The 15,315-nt window shown below is 34.6% G+C and overlaps 1 protein-coding gene across 17 annotated transcripts in view; it reads right to left on the bottom strand.

Moving 5' to 3' along the window:
• The window catches only part of ADAM22 (ADAM metallopeptidase domain 22), a 235,815-nt gene that overhangs the window by 54,872 nt on the left and 165,628 nt on the right, over positions 1-15,315 (bottom strand). For all 17 annotated transcript variants that reach the window (XM_057550145.1, XM_057550144.1, XM_028163814.2 and 14 more), the window contains exons 9-15: positions 14,623-14,697; positions 12,619-12,690; positions 11,639-11,805; positions 10,096-10,180; positions 8,983-9,073; positions 7,421-7,472; positions 1,473-1,572 (exon numbers count right to left, since the gene is read on the bottom strand). In XM_057550145.1, the coding sequence (XP_057406128.1) occupies positions 1,473-1,572; positions 7,421-7,472; positions 8,983-9,073; positions 10,096-10,180; positions 11,639-11,805; positions 12,619-12,690; positions 14,623-14,697 (642 nt within the window). The remainder of the gene's footprint in view (positions 1-1,472; positions 1,573-7,420; positions 7,473-8,982; positions 9,074-10,095; positions 10,181-11,638; positions 11,806-12,618; positions 12,691-14,622; positions 14,698-15,315) is intronic.

Raw genomic sequence — 15,315 nt, 5'->3', positions numbered from 1 at the left:
TATTTCCTTGTGAAACACAAAGTTATTTCATGGACAATAAGGAAAACATCACAAAAATTAATAAATCCACTGATTTATTTAATAAAAAATACAACTCTTCCTATTAAGATAGCTCTGCAGAGAACAGCAATAATAATTTGCCCCGGAGATGGAAAAAGTTTCTGGCCTGTACAAGAGTATATTTTGAGACTTTTATATTTTTTAACTTTCTGCTGATTTTATTATCTTTTGAGTATAATTTATCTTATGGTGATAGGTAAAATTAGTAAATAGTAAATAGTTGCTATGTTCCACATATATAATATTCATTCAAAAGTTAATACAAGTTTACATATTATAGAATGGAAGTGAGTACACACCCACATGCGTGCACGCACACACACACACTTTCTTAACTAGAAGGAAAAAACAAGCAAACAAACAAAAAATCAAGAAAGCGACAACAACAACAAAAGTCCCCACCTAATTTCAAATACTCTCTCTTCTCCTACAAAAGAATCAACTCATCTCTAGATTTCATTTTCAGCTGAAAGGATCATAATGAATGAGGCAGCTTTGAAGCCAAAATTAAAACTATCCAGATAAAAAAACACAGTTATTCTCTTACTCTGGGCTCAGAATAATCAATTAGTTTGGTTAAAAGACTTGAATTGTTTTTCATTTACAGAAGCAGGAATTTAGTTCCAATATCCCTTCTGAAGCTTTTGGAGAGAGTCTTAAAATTGTCAATTTGCTTTTCAGTGCAGTATGAAATTTCCTAAATTTCACTGGAGTGAACAGAGAATGAAACCAGGTAAATGATTACAAAGGCAATGCCACGTATCACTGTAATGTAGGGAAGCACTTCATAGTTCACATAATTACCAAGGACGAAACACTCTTCTTTAACATGGGAAGTCTTCCAAATGTATGAAGAAGACCTGCTTTCTAGTCAGTAGCCAGAGGATGCTCTGCAAGCTATAAAAGTCTCTGACAAAGTCTAAGTACAGACCTTCTCCTTTTCAGCAGACTTAGTTTTTGTATTGAGAAGTATTATAATTTTGATCGTACTGCTCATTCTGAAAGGCAGTGGTGGGGAGTAAAGAGGGGAGACAGGCCTCCTTTTCTACCAGTATGAATTGTGATTCAGTATCCAAAGGCAGGGGAGGAGGAATGCATCAAGAAAATGAAAAAGAAAGGCAAAGTGAAACCATTTTTGTAAGCTAACCCTGAATCCTCATTGGGCCATATAAAAAGAAAATGGACATTTTTCAGAAAGCAAAACTAATTTCTACCTGCTTTTTATTCCCATCAGAATAACCCCAAATGCCCAAGATTAATTCAACTTAGAAATGCAGATATTTAGTATATCTAGAATGTGTATATATAAGCTAAGTTGAAAAGCTTTCTTTTATAAGACACAATGAATGAAAATTTGTGTTTACAATACTTTAGAAAGATTAATAACTAATAACTCTGATCACACTTATTACCTTAGAAGGTTTGTTGAAAAGGCAGGCACCACCTCCACTATTCAGGAAGTCATGATACTCTTCAATACTACACTGGGTGAACTTTTTAGGAAGATAATAGCTATAAAAGAGAAGAAAAGCAATAGCTGGGTACAATTTTAGTCTCCCTTGTTTGTAGATTAGTCTTAAAACTGAACATTGTTAACACTGTACATTATTCCCCAAAATAAAAGAATAAATAAATAATAAATTCCACTTATGTATAACATTTGCATTCAATCCGTAAGAGTTTATTCAATAAGCACATTTCTAAATTCTTCATTAGGTGACTAATAGTAACTATGGTTTGCTCATTATCTGCATATCCATTCAAAGGAAACACACCTATAGTACCTGTAATTTCCATCAAAGAGAGTTAGAAATAATTTATTTCACAATGAGTTTTTCCTAAATATTAAACCTGGCCTGGAACCCAAACTGCAGGGCATTCTGCAAAATAACTGACCTATAATCTCCGAACATGTCAAAGTCATGACAGTCAAAGAAAGACTGAGGAATTGTTCCAGACTGAAGAGACCAAAAACTGACTGTGATGCCTGATTCTGAAGCATTTGCTAAAATGACATTGTAAAAACACAGGGCTGATCTTGAATGAGGGCTAAGAATTAGATGATTTTCTTGGTTGTATTGTGGTCCTATAGGAAGATGCCTTTGTTTGCAGAAATGCACATAAAGTTAGGTATTTGGAGGTGATAGGCACCATGTAAAAACTTACAATTCAGAGACAAAAAGGTTCTTTGTAACTATTCTTCTAACTCTTCAAGTTTCAGACTGTTTCAAAACACACACACACAAAAAAAAATTATACCCCCCCAAAATAATCAAGGGTCAATAGAAAAAGAAACCTCGCGATAGAGCAATTTGGAATTATGCATTAAGAATCTTCAGAATGTGAAATATCCTTAAATCTAGTAATTTTACTTTCAGAAATTTTTCTTGAGGAATTGATTTGCTATGTGTGCAGAGATGTCTGAATAAAGATATTTACGGTGGCACAATTTATAGTAGCAAATAACATGAAAATAATCTAAATGTTCAATAGTAGAAAACTGTTAACTAAACTGTGATATATTAATAAAATAGAATACCATGTAGTTATTAATAATCATGGTAGTGTTAAAGAATGAAGACTCAGAAAAATGCTGACTACATAATGTTAAGTAAAAAATGAATAAACAGTCATATCCAACATAATCCAAATTTTATAAAACAGTAAACATGTAAAGAGAAAAAATACCAAACTACTGGATTTATTTTATTTTATTTTTTAGCCGCGCCACGCGGCATGCAGGATCTTAGTTCCTGACCAGGGATCGAACCCATGCCCTGTACAGTGGAAGCGCGGAGTCCTAACCACTGGACCGCTAGCGAAGTCCCAAAACTGCTAGATTTAAGCAGCAGTATTTTAACATTAACCACAGTTATCACCCAATGGTGAGAAAAGAGGTGATACAAATTTTATTTTCTGTATTTTTCAAAAATTATTTTACATTGAGCTTTTTATAAAAGTGAAAACACAATTAAGATAAGAATGTTTAGTTTTTATAAAAGTCTCTCCCACTAGCCTGTCCGTTTATATGCCTTCTTCTTCCTAGCATAACGATTAATGCTTAAGTGAACTGACTAATGGAATTTACGATTATTTACCCTAAACTCATTTACCAAGTATTTCATGCCAAACTCTCCAAATAAAGTTGTCTTGGGTTTAAACTGTCTGAACTACTTTACTTCCTTCACTTCATTTTCCTAATAAGTCATATACTTTATTATTTTAAAATTTTCTTACATATATTACTCCCTTTTTGCTTTTCAGTGCCTACACTTCAGCCAATGTTTGTATCGTCTTATCTATAATCCATTGTATATATCCCTGTCAGGATTATGGAATTTAAACAGGAATTTCTTCAAGTTCCCTCTTTATTCTACTGGTCAAAATCGGAGGTGGTTCTCTATTGCTAAAGAAGAAAGTCACTGATTTTCAGTGCTGGACCCTTAGAAGTCAAAGTCTAGTTCAGCCCCTGCCCTGCAAAGGCACCATCGGGGGGTTCAGGTTAGCCCAGCCTCCTGCCCACTGCACAGCTGGGAGCTCAGTCTGCTCTCCAGTAGTGACAAGAAACTCTTCCCAGATAGGGAAGCTCTTTTTACACATGAAGAGTTGAAATCTGTACATTGTGCTTACCTTCCCTATGTCACATCTGACTTCCTATAACAGCCGCACACAATCCTGTATTTTTAAGTATATCAAATGAGACTAATTCTTTACTATACCATGGCCCTTCCAATACCTGGAAGCAGATACCATTTCTCTCCCTAAGCTTGGCCCCAAAGCTTCTTTTTTGCAGGATAACATCTATTCATTGCATTCTTACATTTTTAATTCTTATACCTTTAAATAGGACCGACAGTCTTCGTTTCAACAATGCTTTCCAACATCTAACAGTACAGAGGAACTTCAGAAAGTAGAAATGGGAGGGAATGTACCCATGGGAAATATATATCCATAATTAGTGCTGATAGGTGATGTTTGGCACAGATCAAATGATATCTGGCATCGTACCAGACAATGTTTTATGTAAACAGCTTTCCTCTTGTATGCAACTATTTGATGTAAGGAGTGCCAATGCAAAGAGCTATGCATATTCCAGTGTAGCCATTGATTTTGCTGCATATTATGTTTAGTGCTAAGCAGATTGTCTATATAATTCTTTTAGTTAATCAGAATAATCAGACAAGATTAAAAAACAAGAACCTCTAGCATGGAATTTAGTAATTGTTAGAAAATTACAACTACAAAGACTTTTATCATTTCTTCTTAATACTAAGCAAAAAGTCCAAAGATATTTTGAAAAATATTTGCATGTACATTCCCTCCATCATCTATTCTTCTTGTCATGCATATGCTGGGAGTTCACATTTCAAATACAATCAATACATATTTATTGAAAAACAACTCTGTACAAGAGAGTATGGTGTGAGATCTGACAAAAATAAAAATTAGTGCAATATATAATCCTAAAAAATTTACAACTAACTGGTGAGAGGAAACAAAGACATACAGAATCAAATTATAATGCAGGAGTTAAAAATTATAATAAATCTCAAGTGGTTAGAAATGTGGTTAGATAGAAAAAATACTGAGAATTCCAGATGAAGAGAATATATTAAAGAAATCAAAAGAGGCTGGAAATTCATGTACAATTATGATGAGCATATATGTCAGAGGCTGAACATCCATGTAGGATTACAGTTAACAAATCAGAAAAGCTGGAAACCCATATACAATCATGGTAAACAAACCACATAAATAGTAGTAGAAAATGAGATTGCAAATGAGTATGAAGAAAGATTATGGACCTCTAAATACTGAAGGAAGGAATGTGAACCTTATTCTTTACACAATGGAGACACAAAAGTTCTGAGCAGGAAAATGGCATGATTCTTGTGTTTGACATAAAAATTCATGGTCATTAAAAGAAGAATGGAGGGCTTCCCTGGTGGCGCAGTGGTTGAGAATCTGCCTGCCAATGCAGGGGACATGGGTTCGAGCCCTGGTCTAGGAAGACCCCACATGCCACGGAGCAACTAGGCCCGTGAGCCACAACTACTGAGCCTGCGCGTCTGGAGCCTGTGCTCTGCAACAAGAGAGGCCACGATAGTGAGAGGCCCGCGCACTGCGATGAAGAGTGGTCCCCGCTTGCCGCAACTAGAGAAAGCCCTCGCACAGAAACGAAGACCCAACACAGCCAAAAATAAATAAATAAAGTTAAAAAAAAAATTAAAAAAAAAAGAAGAATGGAGAAATTGTGCTGTACACATTCAGTGAACTAGAGCTGTATATATATATATATATATATATGTATATCAGCATGGATGAACCCCACAAACATAAAGCTGATCAAGAAAGTAAGTCACAGAAAAATACATATAGTATGACGCCTTTCATATAAACTGAAAACATGCAAAGCCATGCTATGTATTACTCCAACACACACACACATATACAGTAAAAGTATAAAAAAGAACCTGTGAATCATATAAACCAAATTTGACCTCTGAATGATATAAACCAAATTCAAGATGGTGGTTACCTTAGCTGGGGTTGGGAACCGATAAGAGAGAACACAGGGGGATTTAACTATGCAGACAGTGTCTTGTTTTGTTTTTATCTAGGTGATCGTATACAAGTGTATACTCTTTTATTCTTTATACCTTTCAATTATGATGGAAGTGGAGTTCAGGAGGGGAGAGAGGGAGCCTGAAAGCTGTGTGAGTAGCTGGAATGTTATCAAAATAATAAGGGCACGAGACGATAAAAGTTTAAAGTAAGGTCGTAATGATAAGCTTGGCATGAAAGGGATGGCTGTAAAATTTATTTAGAAAGAATAAAAGATTGATGCCTGATAATGTGTCAAGGGTATGACAGTATAAAAATGAAAACTTTTCTTAGGAGATGGACTGAGCACACCACTTCCCACTCTTAATTCCCACAGGTAGCTTGAAATCAGCCACTGTGGGAGCATTTACACCATAGGCTTCTACAGAAGGTAGAAGGCTGCTGGAAATCTGAGAAAACTACTCATCAGGGCTCTCTTCTTGTTTTTGTTTTTGAGACACACTTCTGTTTATAACTCGTTTAATTAGAATAGAAGAAGATAAAAGGAAAGGGAATTAGAAAGTAAGCCTTCAAGAACAAAGTTGTTGCTCATTTCTTACATTTCTAGCCTAAATTCAAGGCTAAAAAGTCTTTGATCAAACTACAACAAGGTACCACCTCACACTGGTCAAAATGGCCATCTTTAAAAAATTTACGAATAACAAATGCTGGAGAGGGTGTGGAGAAAAGGGAACCCTCCTACACTGTTGATGGGTGCAGCCACTCTGGAAAACATGGAGGTTCCTCAATAAACTAAAAATAGAATTACCATATGATCCAGCAATCCCACTCCTGGGTGTATATCCAGACAAAACTATAATTCAAAAAGAAACATGCCCCCCAATGTTCACAGCAGCACTATTTACAATAGCCAAGACATGGAAGCAACCTAAATGTCCATCAACAGATGAACAGATAAAGAAGATGTGGTAATATATACAATGGAATACTATTCAGCCATTAAAAAGAACGAAATAATGCCATTTGCCGCAACATGGATGCAACTAGAGATTATCATTCTGAGTGAAGTAAGTCAGAAAGATACAGACAAATACCATATAATACCACTTATATGTGGAATCTAAAATATGACACAAATGAACTTATCTACAAAACAGAAACAGACTCACAGACATAGAGAACAGACTTGGGGTTGCCAGGGGTAGGGGGATGGAGGAGGGATGGATTGGGAGTTTGGGATTAGCAGATGCAAACTATTATATGTAGAATGGATAAACAACAAGGTCCTACTGTATAGCAAAGAGAACTATATTCAATATCCTGTAATAAACCACAATGGAAAAAATATGAAAAAGAATGTATATATGTATGTATACCTGAATCACTTTGCTGTACAGCAGAAATTAATGCAACACTGTAAATCAACTATACTTCAATAAATTTTTTAAAAAAGAAAGAAGTTCTTTAAAAAAATTATTATATTTACCTGAAGTTGGTGGAATCATATATCCTGCATGCCCCTGACTCACCACATTTCAAATTCCCCCAGCCAAAAACAATCTTTGACCTACTAGCTTAAAGGATAGCAATTGTTTTCATAAATAAGAGACTGTTTTGTGAAAATATATTCCCTACAGAGCCATTGAGAATATCTACTTCTGATTTTAAATGCCTGTGGTAAGGTTCCAGGCACATAAGGTTCCAGGCACTAAGTTATTGAGTGTCATCCTCCTAAGAAGACAACAGCACAGCAGAGAAAGGAACAGTGAGTTATTTTTAAATAGAAGTGGCTCACCCAGTGTCTCCCATTATGCATCCAGACCACGTGTCCTCACATTTACACTCACCTAAGAGAAAATGATTACACATGCCTTGTTACAAAGTGAAAACAGGTGCATTAGAGTAGCTCCTATTTTAAAAAGTATATGTTCTGTTTTATGCAATGCATAACAACAAAAATCTATTGTACTTTGACCCTATCGAGATTATATAATTTTTACTAAAATAAAATCTTTTCATATTTTAACAAGTGGCCATATTTTTAAAGCACTCACTTAAAATGGCTTAACAATCAAATACCAATGAAATAGTGATGCACCACTACAGGATTCTGGTTTCATAGGCCTTTATGGGAATTCTAACAATTTCTCATCCATTTTTAAAACCTCTGCACCCAAGGCTTCTGGTAGAAGGCAGTATAGTATATTGGTTAAGCAAAAGGGCCTCAGAATCAGAAATACCTAGGTTCAAAATCTGGGTATGCCACTTAATATATGTGTAATCTTGGAGACATTACCCTTTTAAGATCTAGTCACTTTATCTGTAAAATGGGAGCTGATAATGAATATCTTGCAGGATTATCTTGAGGATTAAATGAGCATCTAGATGTATATAATTCTGGCATTCAATTATCTGTTATATAATGGGTACTTCATAAATGGTAATAGTTGTAGTTAATATAAACAATCATATTTATAATATTTGTTACTAAAATAATACAATAAATATGATTATAATCAACTTACTCCAAATATATAGTGTTTAACCATTCCTGGTAAAGTAACTTTACCTACTTGGGAAAATATATTCATCACAGATGCTAAACCTAGCATATTTTACTAGGCCCATATTGTATTAAGCCCTTTATCAGGTCTGATCCTGGCAGGCAAATTCTACCTCTGTGGCAATACTAAAAGATGTTTTAAATAAACTGTAATAAAATAGTATGCCTTATGAATAACTTATATTAGCATAGGCTTAGTGGAAATGCTTGGGTTTTGGAGTCACACAGACCCACCTCTATAACCTACCTTGTGAACTTAATGCAATTTACTTCTAAGTTTATTCATTCAACGACACTGGTTTGAACACCTCCTACCTGTCAGGCTCTGTTCTTAGCACTGGGACACATAACTAATCAAAATAAAGGGCCCCTTCTTCAGGAAGCTCACATTCTAGCACAGGAGATAGTCAATAAATAATAAACCTGAAAAGCAAATGACTTATATGGTACAAAAATACAGAAAAAAAACAACAACAGTATGCCTTAAACCTATATGCCCAGACCATTTAAAATTACCAAACTGAATTTATGTCCTTTTTTAGATTAAATTCAACTGTGAATTTAACATCACCTGGCTTTAAATGCTTATTATACATGGAGGAAATTCATCTGTAATGTAAATATTAACATTTGTATTACTTTTGGAAAAAAAAAATTTTTGTGTCCTGGATATCTTTATATTATCACTTAAACTCTTTTGATCAATCAACTGAATTAAAGAATTTCATTCTCTAAAATATTTTTCAGATAGTCTACTTTAAATACAACTAAACCACACATGTACTTAAACTTACCACTTGCTAACTTTCTTTTGTCTGAGATAATACCAATATTATGGGCTAACGACTGGGCAAGCGTAACTGCCATTAAATCCGTTTTCCCAAACTGAAAGACAAAAACAAAAATAAAATACTTGTAAATGCAAATTATTTTTTATTTAAGATGGGCCAGAGAAAATGTCACAATATAATTGAAAATAAGTAATTTCTAAGCATCTTATTTAGCAGAGGTTAAACACATAATAGCTAGTGCTGAACTACTAAGCATTTGGGAAGAAGTAGTAAGAAATAAATCCATGTTTGACTAAGTCTTACAGAGAAGACTAGAAGCCAGGGAATCATCGACTTTCGGATTTGGAAATGTACATCTAATTTTGAGCCCAAGTTTCACTAGTGACATTCCTGAAAAACTGAATACTTGTTACCACAGTTAAGCCAGTCTTTCAGATAAGAGAAAATAAAAATAAATGTGTAATTTATTTGGAACTTGTTCATCCTTGTGTGTCCCTAGCACTCCTAAAATCCCCAAACTGAATAGAACTTGGCTTCAGAAAACCAATGGTATGAGTCATAGGAAATGGTGATGATCTTTGGCCACAAGAAACTTGAAAAGACCTAGGGATATTTTTTTCGATATGCAGCCTCCCAAAGACTCAGGTATTTTTCTTTTAGATGACTTCCATCAGGTTTAGTGCCCTAGGGGTAGAAGTAACCCTTTGGAAAACCTAGTCTGTTTTCTCCTCCAAAAATTTGCCAAATATTGAGGAAGAAAATTTTCAATTGAGTTATTAAGTAGTAACCCAGTGCTTCAGGGAATTACTCAACTCTCTGGAAAAACAGTCAACATGATAAATAGGGCCTATTTTCAATAAAGGTAAAGGTAAAGATTTTCTCTATATAATCTGTATATAGCTAAACCTGGAAATTATTCTAAGTAGAACATGAACAGAATTATCCGATATTATCTTTCCTTATTTCCCTATTCTGGCCTCTGGCACTAACCATGTTGGTTGTTAATAAAATAACAATATCTGGAGTATGTGGAATACTGAGAAACTGTCCCTTAAATATTAGGAAAACATCATCAGCCATCATATCACTTTGTATCTTACAGATGTTCACACCTACTTCATTCACGCCGCCTCCTTTCAGCAACGAGCAAATCCCGCCAATATACGCTGCCCCGCTCCGGCTACTCTCAAATTGACTTCCCCTTTCAGAAAAGGAAAGAAAAAAGGCTTACTACTCACAGCCCACATATCATAGCACCTCTCATTGTTAATTTACCACACTTATTTCTCAATGCACATACATTTCTCTACTATATACTCCTGAGGTAAGGGAGGAATATGAAAATTGTTTGCACGCATTACCAAAGGGAAAGGTTTCTGAGGAATGTTTCCCCACGTGATCAATAAATATCTTAAATAGAACTATACCTATGAAAAAAGGATCTCTAACATGAGGTACACGTGCATGGTATTTCCGTCAAAAATGCATATAACTTGAATCTCATAGTGAGAAAACATCAGACATTCTCACAATGAGGAACATTCTATAAAATAACTGGCCTATACTCTTCAAAAATGTTAACCTCAAAAGAGACAAAGAAAGGCTGAGGAAATATTTCAGATTAAAGGAAAGTAAAGAGACATGACAATTAAATGTAATGTGTGATCCTGGATTGGATCCTGGATTTGGGCAAGGGTTGGGGGGTAGCTATAAAACATTATTGAAACAATTGGTGAAATCTGAATATAGACAGTGGGTTAGATAAAAACATCGTACCAATGTTAAATTTTCTGGTTTTGATTGTTTACTGTGGTTATATAGGAGAATGTCTTTATTCTTAGGGAATATATATAAGTATTTAGTAGTAAAGGCCCAGTAAGTAAATGTCTCCAACTTACTCTCAAATAGTTCAGGAAAAAAAACAAAAAAAGACACTGATAGATAGATAGATGGAAGGAAGGAAGAAGGATAGAAAGAAGAAAATCATAAAACAAATGGGATACAATGTTAACAATTGATGAATCTGGCTAAAGGGCATATGGTATTTCCTTGTATTATTCTTGCAACTTTTCTGTAAATTTGGAATTGTGTAAAATAAAAAGTTACCTCAAAAATACACTTTTACTTCCATTTGTAACTTTCTTCAACAGCTCTGGCTTTAGATGGTATGTTTTTAAATTGCTGCAACTTATGATTTGCTCTTACATCAAATATGCAGGTTACCCCCCAGAAAAACCATAAGAGTAAGAAAAAATAAAAAATAAAATGTACCCTAGGTATACTAAGCTCTCCCCTTAGACCAAAAACAAAGATAACATTAACATTTAAAAGACAGCAACTTTAAAGAATATATAATAATTAATCTGTTGTTAAGAATACTCTTTATGAGAATTAATAGTACTTTCATTCAGTAAATGCTCTGATTAAATCTCTTGAAAAAAATTACATGCAATGTACATGCAATAATAAAATAACTCAAAATTAAATCCATTGCATATTCGTGACAGTTTCAATCTGTACTTTAAAACTTCTTTCAAATATATCTGCCACATAAAATCCTAATTGCATTATGCAGTAGAAAGAATACATCTCACCCACAAGTAATAGAGTATTCAACATGGAATAAAATAAGTAATAAATCGTTACAAAAGTTACGTACGAAAAAAGGTGAACTGCATCACTTCTCTCTTTGATAAAATCCCTCCTGTATTTCATAAACTCACGTAGGGTGATCAATGGATTTTCAGATATGGCAAACTTGTTGTCAGCCGCCCAGGTTTCCATGGCAACCAATACTATCCTTGTCTTAAGTTGGTCTTTATATATCTAGTAGATTAACAAAATGAACACACCAGCCATGCATGCGGTAAAAATCAACTGATTTATGAACAGGACTACAAAGCTCCTTTTATGGAAACTCCTTGAGTTTTAGCTAAATGTGAGAAATTCCATTGTTTTCAGGGGAGACAATTGTTTTTCTAACTTACATGCATTTCCCTTGAGTAACAGAGAGTCCAATTGTTTACCAAGTCATACCCAAAGAACAGAGTACTAGTAGAAACAAAATATTGCTTTTTTGACAAATCTTTGCACCCTTACTCAAGGTTCCCCCAGAGTCCATTTTCTGGCACCCTGTAAGAGTCACACTAGCAAAAAGCGGAACACTCATGAAGGAGATAATTTCTGTACGCCCTAGCTGGCCCTAAGTACTCATGGGGAAGGTACTGGCATTGCCTTGTCAGGAAGATTCGGAAAGTAGTTTCAGTAGAATCATTTAGTTGCATCTTCCTCATGGCACCAGGCACCCTTTTGAAAAGGCACAGCTGTTTCTCCATTGCTAGAAGTATACTGTGAATACCTTTGTTAGGGGCTACGACTCAACCTTTTCTTTTCCAGTGTGAAAAATACAGGAAAAAAAACCTTCGGGCATAAAGCTGTAACTCTGACCACTTCCTTTTATCATTTTCCCAGCCAGAGATCAAAGTCAATAAAGTTCATGGCAAAGTTACCAGGGACTTAACAGGACACCTTGGCTAAAGTGCAATTTAGGGCAGTGAAAATATAAGAACATTATCTGATTTATTAGCCATCAGGAGATAAATTTCCTCTGTGGCAATACTGAATCGGGTTCATACTTACTAAATCCGCCATGTTCACCACAGATTTCGCGTAGGTATTGGTAAGTACCACTGAAAGCCGATGTTTTTTAAACTGAAAGCAAAAGGAAACAAGTGAAGGACTTCAAGATCATCAGCAAATACTCATCTCAGCAGAGGAAATATGGTGTAATTGAAAGGTCTCTAAAGCTTTCCGTAAAAAATGCAAGTTGACACCTAGTTCTTTAGATGCTGCGTAGTCTGACGCAACGCTCCTAAAAGTTTGAGGCCTCACAGGTCTTTGAGGTAAAGTAGAAAACACCCATTCCATCCATTTCAAAAGTTTATTTTTTATCACAAGATTGTTATTCAAAACGATAAGACATATGAAAGTTGTTGATGACTTGCAAGACATACAAATAAAGGTAGGGTGAATGCCAGAAAAACTGAATGTGAATAATGCTAAAAGTATAAAAAGTTCCACAAGACTTACTCAGTAAAGAGAAGAAAGCCCTAATGGTCACGAGGAGGTGGCTTATAGGCTTGATGTGAATAACATATATCTTTGGTTTGGCCTCAATGCTGTTTTAAAAATCAGGAAATATCATGATTTCTGGCTTCACTCAAAATTAGTATTCCAACATGGTAATAACTGGCAAGGGCTGAGAAGCAGACTCTCCCGTTGGGCAGACCATGTGACTTCTCTTTTGCCACAGGCCTCACCCCTCCCTATTGTTTTATACCTGGCTCACTTTATTTGAATTATCTGCTACAGATGCTTACAGACATCTGAATGTATGATATCCTAAAATGTCTAAAATATGTGTTCTTGCAACTTATTTTTATTCTGTAAAAATCTCAGGAAAAAGTAACATTCACGAAATCAAATTGGTAGAAAGATGGAACTTAGTCCTACCCTGAACAAGGAAGAAGCACTCAATAATAATAATTATTATTAATTAATAATTAATAATCAATATTATTAGTTTAATCATATTTAAATAAATGACACATTTTCCCCAAAATAAATAATTCAAAGTAAATTAAAATGTATGTGTACCTGAAATTAAGTAAAATTCAGCAACGTGCATCACTGAATATTTTTAGTTTAAAACTCTGCCCATGAATTGAGTATACAACATGCTCATGAACTGAATATACAACATGCCCATGAATTGAGTATTAAAAAAAACCTGACTCAACAAAAAAGGAAGTTTGGCTAGGTTTTTATCCTAAAAATCTTCACTGCTTGGCTATATAAGCTTTTCTTTTTTTTTTTTAAGTCTTATTCTATATTGCAGCATATATTGATTAACAATGTTGTGTTAGTTTCGGGTGTACAGTAAAGTGATTCAGTTATACTATACATGTATCTACTCATTTTAAAATTCTTTTCCCATTTAGGTTATTACAGAATATTGAGCAGAGTTCCCTTTGCTATACAGTAGGTCCTTGTTGGTTATCTATTTTAAATATAGTAGTGTGTACATGTCAATCCCAAACTCCCAATCTATCCCTCCCCTCCACCCTTTTCCCCTGGTAACCATAAGTTCATTCTCTAAGTCTGTGAGTCTGTTTCTGTTTTGTAAATAAGTTTATAAGCTTTCCAAATGGTTTACTACACAGCAAGACAGAAATAGAAAAATTGCTTTCCATTTATTAGGATAAAGCTGTACATTGCAAACTAAAGAATCACATTATTGCTGCTTCACTTTTTCAATATAAAATGGAAGTTTCCCTTTTTTTTTAACCTTGCGATTTTAGTAAGAGAAGATATTAGCCCCTACATTAACTAACTGAATCCAAAGAGTTAACATTATGAGTCACAGAAATATTTTTGGAACCTCACAATATACTGTTAATTGCTTTACCTAAGAATGTTTCCTACTTACAGGCTGTTGCTGGGTAACAGAGATGCTTCTTTACACAAATACCTTCTCCAACTTACAACTTTACAGACTTCTTTCTTCTAAACATATTTCTGCACCCACTAGTTTTATCCTAGGCACAGGCAAGTTCAAACAACACAAAATTCAGCAAATCATACCATGAGATGATCATTCACAATCATCAGTTCAATATATTTGGTTTCCTCCTCTACGTTACGAGGATATCGACGAAGCTGCAATATAATCAAGGAAATAGCACGTAAATAAGCCTCCGATCCTGGCTATGGGAAACTTATGTTACATATTAGATTCTCAGATATTATCCCTTTTTTAGCTGAAAGCTTGTACTCTTTTACCAACCTCTCCCTACCTAGTTTCCCCCACTACCTAGCCCCTGGCAACTGCTTTTCTACTCTGTCTCTATGAGGTTGTTTTTTTTTTTTAGATTCTACATGTAGGTGATACGATGCCATATTTGTCTTTCTCTGTTTGGCTTATTTCACTTAGCATAATGCCCTCCAGGTTCATCCATGTTGTCGCAAATGACAGGATTTCCTTCTTTATTAAGGCTGAGTAATATTCCATTGTGTGTGTGTGTGTGTGTGTATATATATACATTTTCTTTGTCCATTCATCCACTGATGGACACTTACATTGATAACACTATATTGTACAATTGAAATTTGCTAATAGAGTAGAATTTCAATGCTCTCACCAAAAAAAAAAAAAAAAAAAGGAAATACATAAGGTGACGGATATGTTAATTAAATCCATGGGGGGAATCCTTTCACAAATATAATGTATATCAAATCATCCTACTGTATACTTTAAATATCTTACATTTGTCAATT

This window comes from Balaenoptera acutorostrata, chromosome 7, assembly GCF_949987535.1.
Source record: "Balaenoptera acutorostrata chromosome 7, mBalAcu1.1, whole genome shotgun sequence".
NCBI classification, from domain to species: domain Eukaryota; kingdom Metazoa; phylum Chordata; class Mammalia; order Artiodactyla; family Balaenopteridae; genus Balaenoptera; species Balaenoptera acutorostrata.
This window is presented reverse-complemented; position numbering and strand designations above follow the sequence as displayed.